Genomic DNA, 23,224 nt, shown 5'->3' with positions numbered 1-23,224 from the left:
TTTCTTTACAACGCAGTCCGTCAAGTAATAAGCAACTGACATTATGGCTATTTAAGGTTAGGTTTGGGGTGAGGGTCACAATGTCTGTTCAAATAAAGAAATTTGATACAAAGATCATAAAGGCTGAGCGGGCCATGTGGAAAACATCACCATATTTCTTGTGATGATTCTATTACCAGGGAAACTGCACGGCCGCATGTCCCATTTTGGTAGTCTTGGACAACCTTAACGCCCGACAATTATTTCTAGAGTGTAAGGGGGAGGATTTTTCTATATGTGTTTGTGTTTTTGTGTGCGTGTCGGGAGGGAGTGGGTCTGACTTGTTGAAGGTTAATTCAAGAACATGTTCTTCCACTAGATGATCAAAACATGTCAATATCTCTCAGGTGCTTCAACACTAATCCTCTCTGAGGTATGTCAGAAACTTATCTTGATCTCAGTCGGAGATGGAGAGCACTTAACAGGCAGTTCATTAGTCACTTCAGGCCCTGCTTTTTGGCTGATAAGTGACACTTATTGCCAAAGCCATCTGGATGATCTCCCCTCCCAGGAACAATCGCCTTGCTTGGGTGAGCACCAAACATCCATCATAACACAGTGTCGGCTTGTCTGTCTGTCTGTATGACTTTGTTCGCATCCGATTTTGGCAAAAGGCTTCAGAGGTGAGTGGCTGCAGCTCTCTCTCTATCTGTTGCCTGGTTCCAAAACTGGTGACAGAGACTCCGTGGAGGATGGTCCCCCCAGAAGCATTCTCCAGTGCACTCATGCAATGCAGCAACAAAACAGCTCTGTCAAACAAAATGCAGACACGGCCTTGCATTGACCCGCTAAGCAGCGTGGGATCACGCTGAGTCACGACACCTGAGATCAGTGGTGGCAACTACAAATATGAAGCTGTTCCACCTTTCACCTTCTGACAGATGCTGTACATAACAGACAGCAAATTGCTTTCATTAAGCGCCTCTGCCTTTTAAGTCATGTAAACAGATTCTAGAAAAAGATCAAAACAGTACAGAAACCATATAGGCGCATTTATTATATATGTATATATTATGTAATTGTGTGATTGCAATTATTTGACATTGTTCATTCTTTACATGCTGATGGAAATTTGTTTGAGATAAGCTTAACAAAGAAAGAATTGCCCTGAGGGTGTTTCTTGACTGACAGCTCAGGGGTTGTCATATGTACTACTGTATGTAAGTGCAAAAATGACTCAAACAATGTGTCCACCAGTAAGTGATTGTCTCTAAAGCAGTTATCATGACAGACAACGCACATTGAATCCTATACTCTATGTGATACATATGAAGGGAGTTAGTTATCATTAAGGTCAAGCATTTAAACACTTGTGTCCCATCACCATGAGAATATCAAGGTGAAATCAATTTAAAGTGCGTCAGCTGCTTCAAAGCGCTTCATTGGCTAGCCACAGCACACTTTGTTGTCTTTGTTCATTCAGAGGGGCGGGAGGGGCAGTGGCAGCTGAGGAGGAATAGAGTCCCACTGATGAATAATTTGTCTGTTTACTTCTGAGTGACACAGCAGGGTCTGAATCAAGGGGTTGCTGTCATGTTTTTCCATAAGAGAAGGCTGTCAGGAGAAGCATCACGGCGAAGGACTGCTGTTCCGGCAGTGTGCCCAGTAGAGCTGTCACCGTGCCCTCAACCAGAGGCCCGGCAGCATGTCAGAGGGTGTCATCATTTCCATCTGACACACGGAAGGAAATTATCTCTCATGACCTCTAATTTCTTGACATTTCAAATGCCTTAATTGTTGTGACTAATGCCAGATCTGCAGTTTCACCTGTCAGGTCTAGAATGAATCAATACCCTGGAGTCAATTGTCCCATTTCAGCAGGCCTTAGCAGACATTCATTGGGCACTTTTCCATGCTCCACCTCGCTGACTCAGAAAAGGCAGCTCACAGGTGGGCGTGTGTGGGCTCGGGGCAGAGGTAAACAGTAATGACACAATAATGTAGTAATGTTACAGAAAGTCCTGCAGGAAATCGCCTACCAAATTTTCATTATGTTTCCATAGAATATGCAGGAAATTGTTTAACTTCAAATCATTTCACAGCAGTAAGTACAGTAGAGCCGTTTTAATGAGATAAACCTTGAGAAACACTGGACTTAAGAAATTATAGTACTGGACATTAAATAATTTTTTTCTACACTCTATATGTGTTTGAGGTTTGCACTGTTGGAAAATTACAATTATCTGTTTTGGAATTACTATTAAATCTCCTTTGCAGTGTGTATATGCAAGGAAATAAAAAGATTACATTTTAATGCAGGATACTGCTATGTTTTTGTATATTGGTTTAAATATACATGGTTATACTTTATATTGGAGGGAGAAAAAGAACCCATTTAGGATGAGAGACCTGACTGAGGGTATGAAAGCTTGTCTTAATTAGCGCTCATCATATCAACATTACATCAGTTGTAATTAGCTGAGCCAATTTCTTTCTCCTGCAAAAATACATTCACGTGTCACAACAGTGAGTGCATCAACTGGGCACAATTAGAGAGTCTGAGTAGCAGGCTTCCTAATGTGCAACTAACTAACAGTACTGTCATCTCTCAGGGTAACAGTAGGCAGGGTGGAAGACAGCTAAAAACCCCTCAACCTGATGCAAAATAAAAAAGGCATCATCTGAAATTGTTCTGAAAGTGATGAAAACCAAACCTTTCACAATATGGTTTGGCAATTAGACCAGCCGAATCTTCTGCAGGTGATTTGCATAGTGGTCACTTGATAAATAAAGGCGCCCCTGGAAGTGACAGTATATAAATGACTTGTTTTGCAGACAGCAGATGGTGGATATCACAGGGAGAGACGAGCTCACACTGGAAAGTACCACAATGCATGCCAGCTGCTGCAGTCTCTGGTCCCCTTTCCCCCCTACGCAATTAAGCTATTCACGACTGGTACGGTCGAGCTAATAGATATTCAATTAATTAGTTAAGAACAAGAGGATTCACTCCCTCATCTATTGACTGACTGACCTCTGGTGATTGATCCAAGAACTCATTCAGATTCATTGATCTGATTAAGCCAAGGCACATACAGTATATTCAACACCAATAAGAGAAGAGCACGGAATCCTGATGTTAGGAAGATCTATTAATAATTTGGACAGATATTAAAAGATTATTGTTTATCTGAGAGAAAGGAAATTAATATCTCAGGTCATCACAAAATGACGCTTATCTAAAAGGCAAACTCGATGAGTCAGCAGCTCTGCCCAATTCTCTCACGGGTTACATTTGCATGACACAATAATTGATTGACAGATGCGTGATATGAATGCTCCCGGAGCTCCAGCACATGCCAGGACAAACAGAGAAAGGAAGTTGTGCCTATGGTGAATAAGAGAAGGGGGAGGGGCTCAATCACCATGGTGATGTGTACATGTGTGCGTGTTTGTGTGTGCCTTACCTCTCTGAGCAAAGGGTCAGTGATACTGTCCAGGTTGACGGAGCCCTCGTAAGTCAGGTAGTGAAAGACGTTGAGGGCACGCACCGCCTCTGGGCCTCGCTGCTTGTAGCCGAAAATAAGGTCAATCCACTGATGCAGCTGACATGACACAAACTCGCTTTCCAGGGCCTGTCAGAGGAGTACAGGGCAATTAGAGGTGAGAGGCATACCAGCAGCGCACAGTACATGGGCCAAAAGACACAACACAAATTGTACCTCCACACAACAGTGAGCACAACTAAACAAGGCCTACTTTACTGTACACAGATGATCTACCAGGACATTACATCACCATCAAAGATCACAAAGCTAATTACAAAGAGTGATAAAAGGGAAAAGGTAAGTTGTAGTCAGTCAAATAAAGATAAGTATTTAATCTGTTTTATTGCTCATAAAGATTACAGAGGAAAAAAACATAAACAGAAGCTGCAGTCTCCCATATCACAATTCTTTGTCCACTTAAAAAAAACAACCAACTATCTTTGCATGGAGACAAAGAAATCAGTTCAATACTAACAGGGATCCAATTTACTGTGAAACCATCTGCAGGAGCAACATTGATAAATTACTTGTAAGGGTGAAAAGGGGACTTGATTTCTTGTGGGAGTGTTAGTGAGAGATTTGGGGTAAGATTTAAGGCTGATAATCATTATAAATATACCTATGGAAGCCATGCAGTGCATGTTTGATGTATTGTTCCACAATAAGGTACCATATAATTCCCATGCATGCTGGTGGAAGGCTTTGCTGGAGGAATTTACACTCCTCCCCTTGCGTCAGGAATAACAGCCATTACCAACAAAGCCTGCTGGAGCACACAGAGGCAGAGTTTGCCACAGGGCATATCACCACAATTGAAAGTGGCACATGCAAAGATGGGAAGTGGGAGGAAGCGAGAGGGAGGGAAGGAGGGAGTAAGAGAAGGAGGGAAGGAAAAAAAGTGAGAGTGAGAGAGAGGGGGAGGCGGGCAGAGAGATTCAGTGACAGAAATGAAATAATAGAGGAAGCAAGAGTGTGGCCTAGCTAGGGAACAGAACAAAAGAAAGACAGAAAAAAGAAAGGGGACAGAAGACTATGATTTTTCTGGGCATGTGAACATACTGGTCTGCGAATGTTACAATGTAAGGCAACATCACACATGTATCCTTCAACAGTGAGAAAATATCCACTGTAATCCTTTTTTTTTCATAGTCATCCTCTTTCCTTGTTTTAGAGATGCAGACATGCCTGTAACAACTCCCTGCCTCTCCCTCCTTTCTCCCCTTCTGACTCTCCCCTTCCACCCCCCACTCTGCCAGTATACAAGCCTGATAGAGCTCGACCAGGCAGCGTGGGTAGAGCATGGGGAAAGGTCACCTCCATAAGACCAGCCCAGCTCTGTCACTCTAACTGAAAAGGTCAAGTGTGTTCCCACAGTCTCCTTTATACCTGCCCAAAAACACTGTGGTCCCTTACCTTAGGATACATAACATGCATTAAACTTTATGTTTTCCAAGCAGTATCACTGAAGATGCTCTGGTTTTAGGGAGGAACCCACTCATTAAGCTAAAATTAACGTGGTGTCATATCGAGTAGGATTTTCACTCTTTAATTGAAACTGTAAATTTATCCACTTTCCTTAATTTACCTTCTGTATTAACTTCTGTATAGGCCTGCATGAATGCAATCAAAATACAAAGTGTGTTCTTATTCAATTCTCTACCTATATGTGCATATGTGTTCAAAATACATCTGTATTTATTATGTATCTTTTGTATGAATTTTTATTTGTTCTCTTTTATTAGGTTTAAAGGGAGGGTAGCTATTTAGTCTCTATAGAAACCAATTCCAGATTAAATGAAGAATGTCTCTGTCCCTGTGCTAGTGATGAAGCCTGGCATTACAGAAGGTAAGATTATAGAGCAAACTTGCCCACAGTCTTGTCCTTTAGTGACATCACTGGGGTCAGGGGTACAGTGTTAGTATTGAGCGGTGTACTTTATTAAATGATTCATGAATCAGACAAGGATACACAGATGCATGGGAAGGTTAAAGGAAAAACTGGGGATAGATGTATTCACTACTGTGAGAAGGAAGCAGAAAAGCTAAAGAATTCATTAAAAAGGTACGTCTGTATATATCATCCCCCTTGAGTGCATATTCAAGTTAGTTATACGGTCCAGAATAGCTACCATGATAGTGTGTCATACAGTGTGACACCGATCTGTGCTGAATAATATAAGATGAATATCTTAATATTCTTAATGAAATGAATCTTTACTAGGAATGGGACAATAACTGATGTGACTATTTATCCTGATGAAAACGATAATTGGTTAGTACAGTTTTAGTATGGGATCACAATAGATAGTCTTTTTGGAAGAGACAGAAGAGCAGAAAAGGTCAAATATTAGGTTTAATTTATTGTAAATAATAAGATAACATTTTCTTATTAGATGTTATTTTCTGTTTTGGTAATAATCATATATATGGACTTTTTGATAAAATAATCATACTTTGAGATTTGGAATTTTACACATATGCCTAGACCTTACCATCCTGTTTATCCTAACAAGGTCCTCAGGCTTCTTGGCCCAGGCTGGCAAGTCCACGTCACAAACCATGGTCCTGTCCTCCCTCATTCCCAAGTGGTAGCCGTTGCTGTTGACAAACATCTCCGGGAGGTAGTAGAACTCAGGAATCAGTTCCTGCGTGTTAAAGGAAGAGAGATGTTCGTGTTTTACAGCTACTTGACGAGACCACAGTGCTTAATACCATAGTTTTCACCATATAATCGCCTAACAATTCAGCCAAGTGCAAGAAACAACATATGTGAGGACAGAGCCACGAAAAACAGAGAAAAAAGGTTCTGTGTCCCACGAAAATGAAGTGAGAATTCAAGGGGGAAGGTAACACAAACAAACTAAACAGCAGGCCATGAGAAGGCGGTGAGAGGTGCTAGTCCAGTTATTCCAGGCAGAGGTGTTAGGTGTGTTAAATGAATCTGGGAATGAGTAAGGTTTTTCTCCCTGGTCTCTGGGCTCTTGTGATGGGGTCAGGACCTCACAGTGGAGGGGAAGTCAGCATGGTAAAGGAGCCCCCTACATAAAGTCTGGTGTGATTCCATACACTGAAGAAGAGAGCAAATATTTACCTGAGTTTATGAGTTACCAGACCATACTGGTGTTTTTACATTTTTAAGCCATTAATAACACAGTGTGTATACTTTACATTAATGTTGACCATTTTAAAAAGCATATTCTATGTTTTTAGAAGGACTTCCCACCTTCCAGGCAGTCATTTATACATTATCAACATCAACCTGCAGAGACTTTAGGATAGACACTCCATAACAGTGAGTATTTTGATAGCTGAAGTTACATTTAAAGACTGTTTTTAAAACACTCACAACATTCATGTTTACTTTTTGTGTGTTTTGTATTTGTTTTCCAAGAAATACAGTTTAAAATTTAGATGTCATATTCTCCCTGAAAGCAAGAACATTTGGACAGACTTCACTTGCTTTAAACTGCAAACTTTGAAAAAAATAATAATAACAAAGGAGATCATATTTAATGAGGACCTATCTTAAAAAAGTTTTAAAAATTCAAGTTCAACTTTCATAGTGCTCTGAAATTAAATGATGAATTCCTGGATGTCAAGCAATAAATCCAAAAACTATGGCATGCTATGGATAGGTAATGGGCTCAAAATGCAAAACTACTGGTATGGTAGTTTCTTTAAGAAAAGGTAAAACATGATGTATCTGTGATTTTGCAGTCTCCACTATCCACGATCCATTATCCTCCTGATCATACAGCTAAAGACGGATGCGTGAGTGAAGCCCCTGCACAATGAGGCATATGCACATGAGGAATGTAGGTCCTCCGCTCATTAGAAAACATACACACAAGACAAGTTAAATGTTATAGTCTGTCTCTTAGCCTAAGATTATAGAGGAAGGTGCAAGACAGTATTTTAACTCCTTGTATCAGGCTTGTTTTACGAATGCTTTGTTGTCAGATTCAGTGGTAGTATGGACTTTTATATTGCCTATGGGATACATAACATGCTGAGCTTTTAGGCCCCCATAAATCATGGGGTTTTGAGAGAGCGAGTTAGCATGACATGGTACAGGCCAATAACACTGCTGCTCTGCTGTTGGTCACATTTCACCCTTCGCACGCGACAGTGAAGGGAGTGCAGCAGCCATTCCTCTCCCTTTCCCTCTGTCTCTCACATACACACACATACACATAACCACACTTTCCCTCCTCTTTTCGTTTGTAAACTTCCTGCCGTAACTCACCGCCAAGCCGTTAAAACTGCCAGCTCCGTTTTCAAGCCACCCTCCCATGGCAGCCATTAATTCTGCAACAGCATCGTAATGGGCTAACAAGTCAATCACACAAGCTTCCATTGCTTTACACTGTGTCACCTTAATGACATGTTCGTCAAAATCTGTCACCAGTGGAGTGCTGCTGGATTCCTTCAGACAGCATGGTGGCAGTTTGTGTGTGCATGAGAAAGTATGTGTGTATGTGTGCCCACTACTTATAAAAAAAAAAAAAAAAAAAAAAGAGTCTGCTTCTCGTTGCCTATGGGTGGCTGTGCCAGCTTAACATAACTGTGTGTGCACCACAGAATAAATGAGAGGTATGGATGCACATTAATAATGGGGTGGTCAAGGAGGTGAGGCTTGGTCAGCGCAGGGTTGTTTCCATTTGACTTGCTCTTTTGGGAGGTCATCCCCATCAGGGGTTAAGCCTCCCTCGATCTTGTCGTCATTACTGCTGGAGAAGTCCAGGGTTAATGAAGGAGAGACCCTGGTAAAAACAAGCTGCCTTTTAATCAGAGCCCTGATGACCCGCTTAGTGTACTGGGCCGAAGCTGACCTTAACCCCTGACTCTCCGCTGAGTCTAAATTGCTACATGGTGGCTGTGCATGCAATTTGTGTGTCTGTCTATAAGTTTAGCTGCCTTATTTTATTCTATTTAAGACAGGATTATATTGAGCAACGTCCTTTTTAAAGTTTTTTTAAGATAGCAAATACAAGAATAATTTAAAAACTAAGTTGGAGGTCGTGCAAAGGAAAAATGGGAGAAATAACAGAAATGGAGATTATAATAAAAAAAAATCCAATTAATTGTTAATAATCTAATCAGGTATTATAATGGTATTGCCACATAATTTATCCCTATTGCACCTTGAGCAAACCAAACAAGCTCTTGCATAATATTTCCCTGTTTCTAATACATTATGAAATAATGTTAGTAATCCACCATTGTCCTCCACAGTGCAGTGACTCTCCTAATAGATCAGTAGCCATCCTATGTGTGTAAACACAAATGCGTGCAGACATACAAGTAGTTGAAAGTAGGCTGTATTTGTTAACAGGGTGGCGTTTGACTATTCAGCTCTTTGCTGGCTTGCAGCTTTCTGTCTCAGCCTCACATAGATTGTTGGCTGCTCTCCCCCAGATCCTGGCAAGTAAAAGCTCTGTCCGTACATAAAAGACTACATTTTAAATAGCTTTTGTCATTAATGCTTTATTAATTGCCTGGGGCAACACTACCCAGTGCAGGGTGTGTTAGAAATATATGACACTTTGAGGTCAGTGCATATTCCTGCTGCGTGTTATGCAGTGGGCAAAATGGAGGCGAATCAGCAGGGTTCAGCGTTTTCGGTGACTGCTCTGTGGATTTGCAGAGGGAGGGCTTTGTCTTTCTCTCCGACACAGCCTTTGTTCAAACTCATGAGTGCTTGCATGCACAGATACAAAATCAGTCTACCTCTGAGATAGTTTGTTTTTTGCATGAGATAAATCAAATATGCATTTCTAAGTGCTTAGGGTATTCCTGTGCACCGTGGGTCTTTGTGATTCGCTGTTTGGATGAGGCATTTATAATTAATGGTATATATTTTTGCAGTGGTGTTGAGGCTCATTGGATGAGGAGGGGAGCGTAGCGAGTGAGAGGCTTGGTATGGTTATACTGCCAATTATACATGCTGCAATTTTTCTATATTAGAAAATTATATATTTATATAACTATATTTTCTATATTCTAATATTAGAATTGTAGAAATCATCAGAATTGGACATCTGGACCCACAAGTTCATAAAACCAGCCTGAAAGAGGAAACAAACATAATAGATAATGATCTTAGAATTAAGGGCAGAATTTTTCAGGTCTTCAGATCTAGACTTGTGTATCCATATAAACATACTTCTTTGCTTTTGTTGTGATTCTCACCTTTACATCAGAGGTGTCCCTCTGACAATTTCTCCAGGAGCGGTCAATGGCTGAGAAGGTGCGATCAGGGTGGTCAAATTTGTTGTTATTGGCACTGAGGAAAAACGTGGTGAAGGGCTCCTAGAGAGAAAGAAAATTAAAAATCACATCTTCTCCATGCTCTTGACATCTATTTTGATCATCATATGTACAAATCTTAGTATTGTTTGAAACCTACAGGATTACATTTTCAAAATACATTTGAATAGTGTGAATTATCTGCATTATTTCACTGATATTCCTTTGTGCAGTGGACTAAGGGATCTCTGTAGAGATCAGTCTTTCACTGTATTCAAGCCTGAGGGAGAATTAATTAGTGTTCTTCCTGAGTACAGCAAACCATAATGATAATTGGCTCAAATTTGGTTTTCTCAGCCTGAGATGGCGGCCATTGCCGGTTGGAGCGGATGGATCACTCAGCGGATGGAAGAAAGGGATTGTGGGAACAAACCCACAGAGGGCAATCTAACTGCTGTCAAGGGAGGTCCCTCGCTTCATCAGCCCCTTTCTCCTAATGATGGGAGAGGAGGAGAAATACAGTAACTCCCCATAAAGTTCTTTCAAATTAATAAGCTGACGTCAAAATCAAATGAATACCAACTCAAAGATGCCGTGGAGGTTATAAGGGCTTGTTTTGTGGGGAACAGATTGGAAGTGTGTGTGCCTCCTCTTTCTCTCCCAGAGTAAATGAGGACAGTGCTCAGTAACCTTGATGGACATGTCTCCAGCGCTCACTGGGTTGCCTGAAACACATAAACCTGTCACAGCAGCCTCTGTAAATCATTACCCAGCCACTCTTTATTTAGTTCACATATGCCGGTTTACTGGCCTGTGAAATGTGTTTTCTGAGCGCCATTGGTCTAACTCAGGTCCAATCAAATTGAGATGTCGAGCTGTTTCCTGTGAAGAAGCCGACAGACCTCAAAGTAACAACGTCATCGAGTCTTGACAAGTAACAATCAACTAATGCCGAGTCAAAAATGAAAAGCTGTCTGAGAATGTAGGTTTGACTTCATTTTGATCCAGATGCTTGACTAATTCGAGGATTTTGAACACAGTAGAATAATGGCTGTGAGGGTGGCTGAAGGAGTCATTTTACTCACTATTCTGACAAGCCAGTGCAGGGCGGTGGCAGCAGTGGAGTAGTGGGAGTTGTAATGACAAGGTGGTGTCTGGTCGTCTTCCCATGTCTCATAGCGTTCAGCGTAGAATGCTGCGCGCTTTGGATTCAGAGCACCAACAGGCTGGAAAGAAAATAGGGAAATAAAAGGTTCAGTTCCTGCAGTGAAGTAATTTGTTGTTATTAGCCATTTCCACTCAAAGCAACCATAAAATAAATGTACAGGTTTCCTATTGTAGTTGTACAAGTCATGGTCTTTGTGAAGGCAAACAAAATTGATATTCACATATGATTGTACTATTGTGATATTTAAACTGACTTTGCAAGCTTGACAAAATACACTGGTGGGAATGTGTCCAATAAACAGTGTATAAAACTGTGTTATTGTTACTGTAAACTGGGATGCTCAAATTTATCCCCCTTTACTTTGTTGAGGCTTCCCCTCTAAAAAGTTCCTGGCGTTGGCCTTTTAGCTAAGAGCAGCCCATAAATAGAAGACATTCTCAGTGGAAAACACTTAATAAGGAAAATAATAATACATTAATTATACATAATAAAAAAATTAATAATACATTAAAAAAAACTAATAAAAAAAAGGGAAAAAAAAAAAATAAAGCTGAAAGAGAACTCAGACAGCCTAAAATGACTGCAAAACTGTATTCATATCTATCATGCCCAATATATTACAACAAACCACACAAACACAATATATAGTCAAAGTGACCATCGCTATGTATCCTTGACGGCCATATTTTCAGGAACAACACCTATGTAGAATCCATTATGTTTTGAGACAAACAAGCCTTTCAGTACCTGCTTGCTAGGTAAATAGATAAGAAGTCAAGTAAAAGTATCAAAAATAGTGATAGTAATGGCAAAGTAATAATGACCAGTTTAAAGTGAAAGCAAGACTAAAATGTTCTAGTCCCTGATCGTATTGTCTGTACACTGAGTTCTGAGTTTCGATCCAAAACTGCAGCAGCTTCAGTGAGTATTTGGTTCAGCGAGCAACGGAAAGTCTGAAGACTGTATCAGACAACTGTCTTGGCAGCATATTAATACAGTGAAACGCAAGTCCATGAAAGGATTTATAGAAAAGTTAAAGGATTTCAAAATCTATATTAACTGTAAGCTAGTGTGAGAACTTTACAATAGAAGTGATATGAGCTCTTTTCTTTGTTCTTACTGTCTTAACTGCTGTCTCATCGCAACCACATAGACTGACTTATCTTAGATTACTGTGACATCAGGTCAGTAAAAAATACACTTTATACGTGTAATACCTCCAATATTTGGCTTGTTGAAATACTGGGAGTGAAAGCTGTTGGCATTTTCAGCATTTGACAACAAATAATATAGATAACGTTAGGACTACAAGGCATTTTTAGTGCATTTGAGTGTGGCCTCTGGTCACCTCAACGTATATATACATGTACATATCACTGTACAAGCTTATGCTTCAGTATAGAATAATGAATCTTCCTGTAATTCAAATTTAGTCTTGTATAATCTACTTTTTATACTGTTCCATCACAGATCTCATATAGTCTGGAAACAAAAAATGCAGTTTTCACTATTCATAAATCCTTTCACGAGACCTCAGTGCTAAACTTAAGCTAGTCTGACTCATACAATGTACTTCATTTAACTGACTTATTGTGCAACTACGAAAGTTACACTCAAAGCCTCGTAAAAGTAGGATTTGTCTTTGGAAGTGCATTGTGTTTTTCTGCATGATCCTCTGCATGAACCATCCAGTCTTAACCTGTCTAGAGTCGCAAAATGGAAAATCTTACAGATAACAGATACAGCAGATCTCATTACCAGCCTTCCATCTAAATTAATTTTAATGATCATCTGGATATATGACATACTCATGCTATATACTTAAAATATATTATTAGAGTTGCACAAAATCATCCATTGCAATTTGCATAAATTGTTTAGACTGTGTTTTTACCGTGTGACACAGACCCTTTACTGGCGATACTGTATTCATGTAGCAAGTGATGTGATGGTCCAAATCCATGGCTGTAGTGAAATTTATTTATGACCATACCAGACAATAAAGCTACAGTAATTCTACTTTGATTTACTGGTAAAACTCTTTTCTTTTGTATTTCTCATGTTAGGAAAGCAAAAGGAATAGAAAAGCATTATTGGGCATAATTAACAGAGATAAACTTGAAGAGTCTTATTGGTAGTTCCCCATTAGGCTGCATGTGGTGAGGTCGGCAGAGAGGCTGGGGGAGAGTTTAGGGCAGACAAGCAGCTTTGCTCTGGGATTTGTCTGTCAGACCCCATTATTCTCCTGAACCCTAAAAAGTTCCTGTTGCGCTGTCTTCTGTTTGGAATATACAGGGATATGGCGGCAGGGGTGAACAGGATGGCGCACTGAGGATGGAAGGAGGAGATCTCAACGTCTCCTGCTAAATGTTGTGGGTAATCCATGTGGATTAACCCTGGCTGACCTGATTTACACCAAACGCACCCAAGAAGACAAACACTTTACTTAGCACTGTTACTCCCATCTGTGTTCAGAGCCCTACCGAGCTACTGGGCACTGCTTATGTGTTATCAGGATCTGCACAATATGGCGCAGTCTAATAATGTAACACCACAAGCCATGGTCCCAAAGTTATGAACGAGTACAACTGAAACAACATGAGTTTTTCAGAGACTGAAAAAATTGAGCATAACTGTATAGCATTTATTGCAGAAAAACTTTATTAGATTGCATTACATTTTACAGGCATGCAAGTTATGTTAAAAGCCCCCAACAATGAATGCACACAACCATTTTGCTGTTATTAAAATAAGGAGTAGAGGAGAACAGTTTCCAAAAACCCTGAACTAGCCTTTTACTGGCAAATAGCAACAGCCTGAAAATCAACAATTCCAAATGAGCGATGAGCGCAGTGTCAAGACTGAAAATGTCAGAAATCATAAAACTCTCATATTTTGTTGTTCAGTATTTGAAGAAATGCTGCCTAATTATTGTGAGGATATAAAACAGAAAAAAATATATTACTGCTGTATTTATTTGACATCCATCCAATTATTTCTTAGTTAGGCCAAACCTTGGATAGCATGGTTCATTATTTAACCGCAGACTCAGTAATAACTTCAATATTGCACTGACACCATCACTGGGTTTTTGCCCTTTGGCGGCTGTTTCATTTTCATGTGTTCTTAAGGCAACAAAATTACTCCCATTAAACATACGTTTAGTGGTGAATAAATTGCTTTCTCTGCCTTTTCAATCACTCCGTCCAATATAAGAGCCCTACAGGCATATTGGCAGTCAATATCAATATACTCAGTGCCACTGAATCGGTTACTGAGGGGGGAGGGAGACATGGTAACGTAATCAGTGGCAGCTTTTCTACCTGAAGGCTGCAGCTCAGAGGTCAGAAGAAATGAAATAAAAGCCCTCAATTCAACATGGACTGAGACTGATGCCTAAAAATAAAGCCACTTATTCTAACATTATTAAAATTGCACTGTTATTCTTTTGGCTGGGTACAGCTTGTATGCAACCTCAGTACAACAGACAGACTCTTTGTCATTTTGAAAATTAGGGTCATATCCGTGTGTGGCACATTGCACATGCCTGAAGCTCTATTTTAATGGGTTCAGTTTTTGGTTCTTCCTTAAAATTTAATGGCAGTCCACATCAGTGTTAGCACAATTGAATAGACTGAAAGAGAAGTTTATTGAGATCTGCATAGATTTATGGAGTGATAATAGCCTTGCATGTGACGTCTTGGCCCAGCTGGATCGGGGTGCAAGCCACAAGACGTCTCACACTCTGTTAAACTGCTTCTATGACTAACACAGCGCTATGAAAGATCCAGGTAATACATGTGACAGAGGGAGAAGAATCAGGAAAAGACAGCTGCAGGTAATTCTGAGTGTAAGAGTGGGATAAGTAAACAATTCACATAAAAACGTATTAAAACCAAAGCTTACAAAATGGCAAATTGGTAAGATTTTGATTCACAGTACACAAGTTACGTGTTTTACTTGCTCATTTCAAAATCATGGTACCAAACAAACTGAGCCATGTTATTATAGGCAACAGTATGTGTTATTAAACATATAATTGTGCTTAAAGGGATATTACAAGCCAACATTTTTAAGCTGTAATTTAGTTTTATATCAAGACTCTGTACCCTTGCTACCAACTTCTCTACCTTTTCCTGAGACTAAACTACTCACAAACACGTCTTGAATGAATCGCCAGGTTACACGGAAGGGATCCAAAGACATATACTAAAAGGTTATTTCCTGTTATTTCTTTTATTTGGCTCTACATAAATGAGGCAAAAATGTTCCAAAGTCCCTCAGTTGTGTGAGCATCAATATAAGACATCTTCTAACCGACTTGTAGTGTAGTTCAGAAGCATGAAAGCTTTTACTTTGTCTTCTAGAAACTTTGTGTGGTTGGTGAGCTGGGATAATTCACTGGCTACATATTGGTTCACCCACATCGTTATTTTTCTCCTTGTTAGAGGTTGCTGTTATCTTAAAGGGAATTTGCTAAAAATAAAGGTAAAGATAAAGTAAAGCTGTCAAATGGCCAACTGACTATTTCTCAGGTGATTAATACAGTTGCAACTGTGCAAATAATAAAGGCTGTAAACCAAAGTATTGAGTGTTGATTAGTAAGTTTATTGTATCCCTCCAAAGTCAACATTATACTCTAGAGCTGACTGGGATTCTCCGTCTTACATAACCTTGTTACTCTATAACTGCACAATTGTTGTGATTGCAGTTGCAATTAAAATAGGTTATGATTTTCAGAACAGGTCTCAGCTCAGTAATTCTGGGAAAGAAGTGTTTGACACCAAGACTAATCGCACCAATACACTAGAGATTGTCTTGTGATGGGATCACACCAGCCACGGCGCCCATCAGCATAATGACCGTCCAACCCCATGAGTACTCAGTAGTCAATATTACATGAGTACTCAGTACTCACGGATTGGACAACATCCACCCTCTAACTCTCTTCATTTTGATCTAAACACACACCTGTAAAGTTTCGCTACTCTTGTGCATGGCTGTGATGGTATCATGGTGACAAAATCTGTTCACAAACACATAAACACCTGCCAAAGTACTCGAAACTGCCACTGTGGTAGTTCTCGCAACGGCAGATGTCTCCAGGACCACATTTTGCCATGATGACACACACATTCACAGACTCATAAGGTGAAAACAATACCAGCCAAACTGTGGCGGCTCATAAAGAAACCATGTGAAATTGGAATAAACTGACCATCGGTAGCTTTGAAAGAGACACTACTTTCACAGCATGTTCGCTGAGACACTCTCAGCTACAAGAACATCAACTTGGCAAAATCTGGCTCTCACACTGTTGTTCCTGGGAGAGTTTAGGCATAAGGTAAACTGAAACATTACTTTCAGGTTAGTCAAATCCTAATACCTTAACGTGCTGCCTTGGCCATAGAAAAACATACAGATCAGGCAAACACATGAGAAGAATGTATGATTGATGGGATATTTAATTAGAAATAAAAACCTATTTATGATAAGATAGCATAGGAACGTCAGTGGTCCTTTAGTGTCTTTAGTCCTGTCATAAGCACTATCTGTTGATAAGCCCAAATCAGGCTTTGTTTACCGCTATTCAACAAAGAATAATCACCTCTTCCTTTTTCCCTGCGCTGCATATCATACTGATCACAGATATAAGACAATGAACACAACTGGTTCAGACAGTTCCACACTTGCTCCTATCTGAGTTCATTTCTTGTATAACACCTGACCCAGTGAAATACATCAACACAACTAAACAAAGATCAGACTTAGATTTGGCTTCAGATTCAATCAGGATCATTTCTGGTGTTGCACTCTGAAGAGGCAGGAAATGAACGTGGCTGAGTGCGCACAGAGTGCCTCCATTTTTTTGGTTATATCCAAGCTACCTCCCAATGAGACGCATATTGCATTTTATATTTCAAAAGAAATTACATTACAGTATGTTGCTATGGTGCTCTGTCAGGAGAAGTCGCAGTCGTTTTTGCTTGCCTCGTCAGAGGCAGGGCTGTATGCAGCTCCAGTCTAATGCAATCAAGTTGCTCCAACTCAAGATGAAGCAGATGTGCTCCCCAACAGCCTGACTGGAGTGGAAGTGAGGGTGAAGAAGGCTCCATTATGGAAAGAAAAGTGTGGAGGGGGTCTTTATAGGAGCCAAGCTCTGTCGGCGTTACTCAGTGTGTCTCTTAGAGATGCTCAGCTTTCACTGAGTGCCACAGCAGAGACTTTGAGAGGGAAATAAATTTAAAATACTTTTCTTTATCTTTTTTAATTTTCTCTATTATAGTAATTTTAAGTAAGGTAAAAATACATGTAACACCTTATACTCCATGGGTTGAGTAACGTACATGTCACTTTGTTGCTTGCCTCTTGAAGTTTTACATTTTACAAAGGTACATCTAATCAATTTACAAAGGATATGTCTAATAAATTTTAGTCAGTGCATGAAGAAGCATAGTGTTAAATCACATCTGCTTCTATCACCTTCTTATGCAATTATGTGAATTTCCATCACATCATTTAACAACTATGAGGAAGATTGGCTTCCCTATATCTATCACCGTCTTGTCACTCCATCAAGAAATAATCATTAGAATCTAATGAAACACTTCACTGCATGAATGTATCTGACATCCAAATATGCAGAACGCTCACCCTGAGGCAAAGGAATGATGTGTTCAATAGCACTGTTCACAGCTGACTGAATGCCCAACCAGCAGGTAATTGTAGGTGTGTGCAGTGGGTTTGGGAGGATATTATTTGGCAGATCAGTACAGAGCTCCAACAGTTTAAACAATGCTGTCCGTCAAGTGGCAATCACCTGTAACTGACAAACAGTTCACAGGTATGACTCTGATCTGTGGGAAAGAAGGCCTCACAAATTGTGCAATGCCAGTGTGGGACAATTTGAGAAGAATTTAGGAGTATTAGTAAAGCTTCAGTTTATGATCTACGATTTAGCTGCAATTTAGCTTTATCCAGTGTATTAACCTAAGAGGAATGATACGACAATTTAACTTCATAATGCTGCAGCTCACTGAGCTCTGGAGTGACAGATGATATGACATGAGGTGATGTGATGTTGTTCAACCACAGAAAAAAAAATAAACATTCAATTTATAAAAGGGAGTAATAAAATGAATGTAGTAACCACTAAGACTGGGTTTGAAACCACAATAGTGTTTAGGAACAAGCCAAATATGTCTGTAGCACCATGTATCAAAAACTGTTAAGTACTGAAAACTTGCATTAAATGCTTGTTTAGATTTGCATTCTCCTTTACTTAGACTTTTATCAGACAGTTGTTAAAATCTTTTGTTTCATTGAGGCAAAGTTCTTCTACACCTGTTTGTGTCTTACAGAATATTTGAGAAGTTTGGCTTCTTTTGTTAAATGAGAAAAATAAGACTTTCATATTGTTCCAGAATTGGTATTATATCAGTATTGATACTGAAACATGGGTATTATAGTAAAAAAGTTAAGAGAAATGATACCCAGGCATAGTTAGCACACACAACACCAGTGTGATACACAACCACACCCACTGGATGTATACGCGCACAGCCGTAAAACACAATGAGCGCGTCTCTGGAGACTCTGCTGCTACCTCTGATCCATAATTGAACAAAAGGGTAGACCAAGCAAAGAGGAGAAGTGTGGGGGCTTCTGTCCCTCCCTGCTACACTAGCTGTGAACTTTTGGAGGTAAGAGCCCTGGGGTTCCAAGGACAACTGTCAGGAGACACGGGCTGTGAACTCATACTAATGAAGGCAGCTCAGCCCTGTAAACAGCATGGGAGGATGTCACTGGAATACATTACAATACATAACTGTCTCCCCAGGGCAGGAGGGCTGCACATGGCTCAGCCCCGATCACCCCCCAACACACACATGCATACACGCGCACACACACATTCCGTGGCTCTCTCAGCCCACCTGGATACCCCACAGGCCAGAGCCGCCAAAAGCAGACAAGTAGTGAGGTGATGGTGGCAAGACACACAACTGAGCTGTTTGTCCAAAATGTTCTGGGTTTACAGAAATGTGAAGAAGTGCTCCAGCACAGTGGGAACTCATTTTTCAAGACACTATATACCTTGTCCATGATTCTTTTTGAGTGTTTCATAGTAATTTCCTTTTCTTCTTTTCAAAGCTCTCCTCGTCTCCCGCAGCAAAACACAACGCACACTACAAAACACAGCACACACTACAAAACACAGCACACACATGCCTTGAAAAGTTGCAAATTGATCCAAACTGCTGAGAACTGTGATGGCAAAGTGAGGCTCGAAGTCAGAATGTCGGTGTTTTGAGGGAAACAAAGAGGAATGAGGGAGCGATAAAGTAAGCGAGAGAGAGAGAGAGCTCAGACAGGAATGCAACTGTTTTCAGGTCAGTGAGCTGCAGTGTGCATGTGCAAGAGAGAGAGAGAGAGAGAGAGAGAGAGAGAGAGAGAGAGAGAGAGGGAGACAGAGAAAGAGAAGGGGGTTGGTAAACCAGTAAACCAGGTCACAGTTTGTGGTAGAGTGATCTGCTGCCTTTTCCCCTTCAGTCAAAGACAGAGCAAACACAACACTGAACTTTATCTCCCAGGGTTGCAGGGCATTAGTGTCATTGTGTCTGAGCTCTGGTGATTTGGCAGCGTTAGCAGGACTCTCTACAGCACAGCTTGACGTGTTTTTGACCTGCCACATTTAGAACAACTTTCACTGCAACATTGTGCTTATGACCTGCCCTCATCAATTATTCCCTGGAAAAAGTCTAATCAAAGCAGAAATTTGAATTACTGAATGGTAACATTTAATGAATGTGCTGGGTGATAAGTCATTATGCCTTATCTGTTTTCAGCTGATTGCAATGTTATGATCTCATATTTTATCTTGTGGTTATTGGTCAACAAATTCTTGCTGTCTAAAATATGAATTCTCAGCAAGCAATTTGTTGCTTCGGAGATGACTTTGATCATCCACATGATGGTTTTGCATACATTTGCCATATTTTGATGCCATATATTTGTATTGGAAAATATTCTTATTAATAATACAATCATGATTTTAACCACATGGCCCAAACATCCTTCAGATCATGAAAATTCATGTTGGATGGCTTGATGCATCTAAAGCTGCCCTGCTGAAAGAGCTTTTATCAACTGTGAGCATTTCAGTGTCTACTATATGAAGCACAGTTGGTAATAAAAAATGTATAAGCTTTTCTCGTGTAGAAACCAGGAACTCTCTTTAAGCTTATATTCAAAGTTGACAGTGTAAACTATGTGCTGAGACAATACAGTACCAAATTAATGGAGAGTAAACTTAAGTATTTGAGTGCATTTGTATTTTCCACTTTCTGCATTCCACCACATGAGTTTAGACTCTGCACATCATTCCTTTGCCATTAAATATATTGTTTTACAGTCTGACTCTTAATAAGGAAATCCCCTGCCGTCAGAGCCAGCTGACCCAACTTGACCCCCTTCTCTTCGTCATACCGAGGTGCATGGCCAAGAGGCCTTGGTACCTTTGAGAGATCTCTGAAGTTCCCTGGCAAGGTCAGGTCCAGCTCCTCAGAGTCGTAGTTGGTGAGGACCCAGGGAAAGACAGGGTACTGGTTCAGGTCATTGTATGTCCTCCCTAGACACACAGAGCAGACAGAAATCTGTGAGTGATGAAGGCTTGGAAGGAAGCAGAGGGGTTGAAAGCGGGGCAGGGTACACTTGAGGCTTCAGTTACTTTGTGGGATCAGCATGCAACATTCCAACAAGCCCCCAATCGCAGAGCCCTCAATCAGACGCACTTCCTGTCTCATATGGAGTCTGCCAGGGAAACACGTACACTAATGGCAAGCTCTCTCAGCTATGTGAGAATGTTTTCGGTGCTCCCCATGCCTTTGGTTGCTGAGTGTACTTTATCAATAGACTGTGGGAGTTACAGGGGGCGTGAGGAGGGTGACTTTAAGTTTAGAGAGAAAATAAGTATCTCTATGTTGGGAGGAGTGGATGTAATTACAGAGAAAAAAAGACTCTCCTCTGAGCCATGGCTCCAAACGCCTAAAATGTCAGTGCTGATCCACTGATTGGGCAGATGCGAATTTCCTCAATGCTCTGGCAGTGGGAATATGATTTTCACATGGCAAATTGTGTCATAGGAAGTCCATGGGAAAACAGAAGATCATGTACCATGCTGTCATTAATGCTCTACTTTTCTTTTGAAGATGACACTGATACAGATGTGAGGTCAGGTGGTGGCCTGTTGTAATCCAGGATGGGGATAGGGCTGCTGTAGATGGTTTTGTTGGAATTTTTACTGCTGGTAATAAATCAAACTAAAAACGTGGGCTCAAAGGAAAATGAAAGTAAAAAGGCAACATTTTATTTCATTTACTAAGAAAAATGAAACTAAACTCTGAAAGGGAGCAATAATAATTTAAAGGCCTGACCACTTTCCTATGAAATATTTCACAGTTACATACTTGTTCTACGTGTCCAGTGTTGATTTGGACTAGTATTTAGCAAGCTTTTCTAAGACATCCTGCAAGAATTACTTTTTAAATCACACATTACAGCATTATTACACAGGGACCACTGCAGGAAATGCACTGCGAGAATATCTTAGAGCAGCAATTGTATGCTCACAGTGGCTTCTTAAGATGACACTCTCGCTCATGTAATGACCAACACATTTATCTCTTTTTTCGCAATTGAATTAGATTCAAATACGAGTGTAGAGAGGTGGAGAGAGTCTGTTATGGTAGCAGTTTAAAAGTGTACACAGAGAATAATTACACTTAATGGATATTGAAAAGGCAACCAGGTGAACTGATAAACAGACGGTTATTGTCAACACTGTTATATCGTGACACCCCTAAATGAAATAAGACTGTTCAGTGGAAATAATCTTTGTAAATCTCCCAGCTACGGCCATAAAGGTTTTAATGATTGCTTACAAAATATTATCAACTTGAACCAATCCAGCAGGTGTGTCTCTGCTCACTCCTGGAGCGCAGCAGGTTGGCATTAGAGAGTCTAAATCTAGCTGAGCAAGTGATAACGTCTGACAGGCTAGTCGACGGGAAGGGCTTCTGCAGAGCAGCCAGGGTCTAGGGGAAGCTATAGAGCATAATTATCCAGGTTAATGCCACATACTCAAATGGAGGCAGCGGGCCGGATGTGGAGGATGAGTCGGGAATGTTGGTTAGACCTACTGGTGCTGAGGCCTGAGTTGGGGTGGCAGGATGTTAATAACAGTGGAATCGTGTTTAATTAGAAGCCCCCTTCCCGTTCACACCTCTTCCCAGCACTTCACCCCCCGCCTGTCTGCCGCCCCACACTATTCTGACATCCCTGTCAGCCTAGGTCATTACTAGAGATTTTTAATGAATTTGGGGCATGTTTTTCTGTCTGCCTTACATCTAATTAGCTGACAATAATGTATCGAACTCAAGCACAAGCTAAATATAAATATGCATGAATATGCAGCGAGAGAGAGGATGACACCTCTCAGAGCAGAGTAGCGTGCAGTCGTTCTCGCCTTCCCTGTTAGTTGCAGTTCAGATCAGAGAGTCGACAACAGAACCTCTCAACTCCGCAGACACACATGTACGCTCTCACAAAGCCAGGCACTAATTATCTGGCAAAATCTGCTGTGCCTGCTCTTTGCTTCAAACAGCACACTCCCATGAACAGCGAAGTGTACTTACGTCCAGGACCACATAAGGATAGCACGGATTCTTAAACAAATATGACATACCTGAGGCCACTTATAGTATGTTTCCAGTGCCACTGACACATAAAGTTTATTGATCATGATAGCTAAACTTTAAGTCACAAGGCACTAATGGTGAAGAGATTCACATAGATAATAGATTAAAACCTTACACTTTCAGTGGTTGTAAATTCTTCCCTGATGAGGAAGAAAACAAATCAGAATCTATCTATTTAACTGATGGCTGTGAAAAAGAGAACATATTATTTCCATTCCTTCGGCTACTTCCAATCTGAAATCATTGACTTTAACTTGGGAATCACAGTATCGTAAGGCATCAGGAGTCCTTACCCGCAATAGTGTTGAGAAACGTGAGGTACTCAAAGTTGGAGATCTCTCTCCTCTGCCAGCGCTGCGTCATGTTGGAGGATTTGAAAAGCTGTCGAGGGGTGGCCAGGGAGATGCGTCTGGAAAAAACATTTAAATAATAAATCAGAAAACAGAAGGTTGGTGTAAATTATGGACATTTTAGAAGAGCATAAACTGTATATGAAGCTATGCTTAATCACAGTCACCTAGACT

General features: G+C 40.5%; 1 protein-coding gene across 9 annotated transcripts in view; it reads right to left on the bottom strand.

Annotated features, from left to right (window-relative positions):
- Window positions 1-23,224, bottom strand: part of LOC130167891 (neurobeachin-like) — a 218,580-nt gene that overhangs the window by 34,756 nt on the left and 160,600 nt on the right. For all 9 annotated transcript variants that reach the window (XM_056374417.1, XM_056374418.1, XM_056374421.1 and 6 more), the window contains 6 exons: window positions 22,994-23,109; window positions 20,460-20,572; window positions 10,862-11,002; window positions 9,720-9,839; window positions 6,020-6,172; window positions 3,447-3,614 (listed from right to left, as the gene is read on the bottom strand). In XM_056374417.1, the coding sequence (XP_056230392.1) occupies window positions 3,447-3,614; window positions 6,020-6,172; window positions 9,720-9,839; window positions 10,862-11,002; window positions 20,460-20,572; window positions 22,994-23,109 (811 nt within the window). The remainder of the gene's footprint in view (window positions 1-3,446; window positions 3,615-6,019; window positions 6,173-9,719; window positions 9,840-10,861; window positions 11,003-20,459; window positions 20,573-22,993; window positions 23,110-23,224) is intronic.

Source organism: Seriola aureovittata, chromosome 4 (genome assembly GCF_021018895.1).
Source record: "Seriola aureovittata isolate HTS-2021-v1 ecotype China chromosome 4, ASM2101889v1, whole genome shotgun sequence".
NCBI lineage: Eukaryota > Metazoa > Chordata > Actinopteri > Carangiformes > Carangidae > Seriola > Seriola aureovittata.
This window is presented reverse-complemented; position numbering and strand designations above follow the sequence as displayed.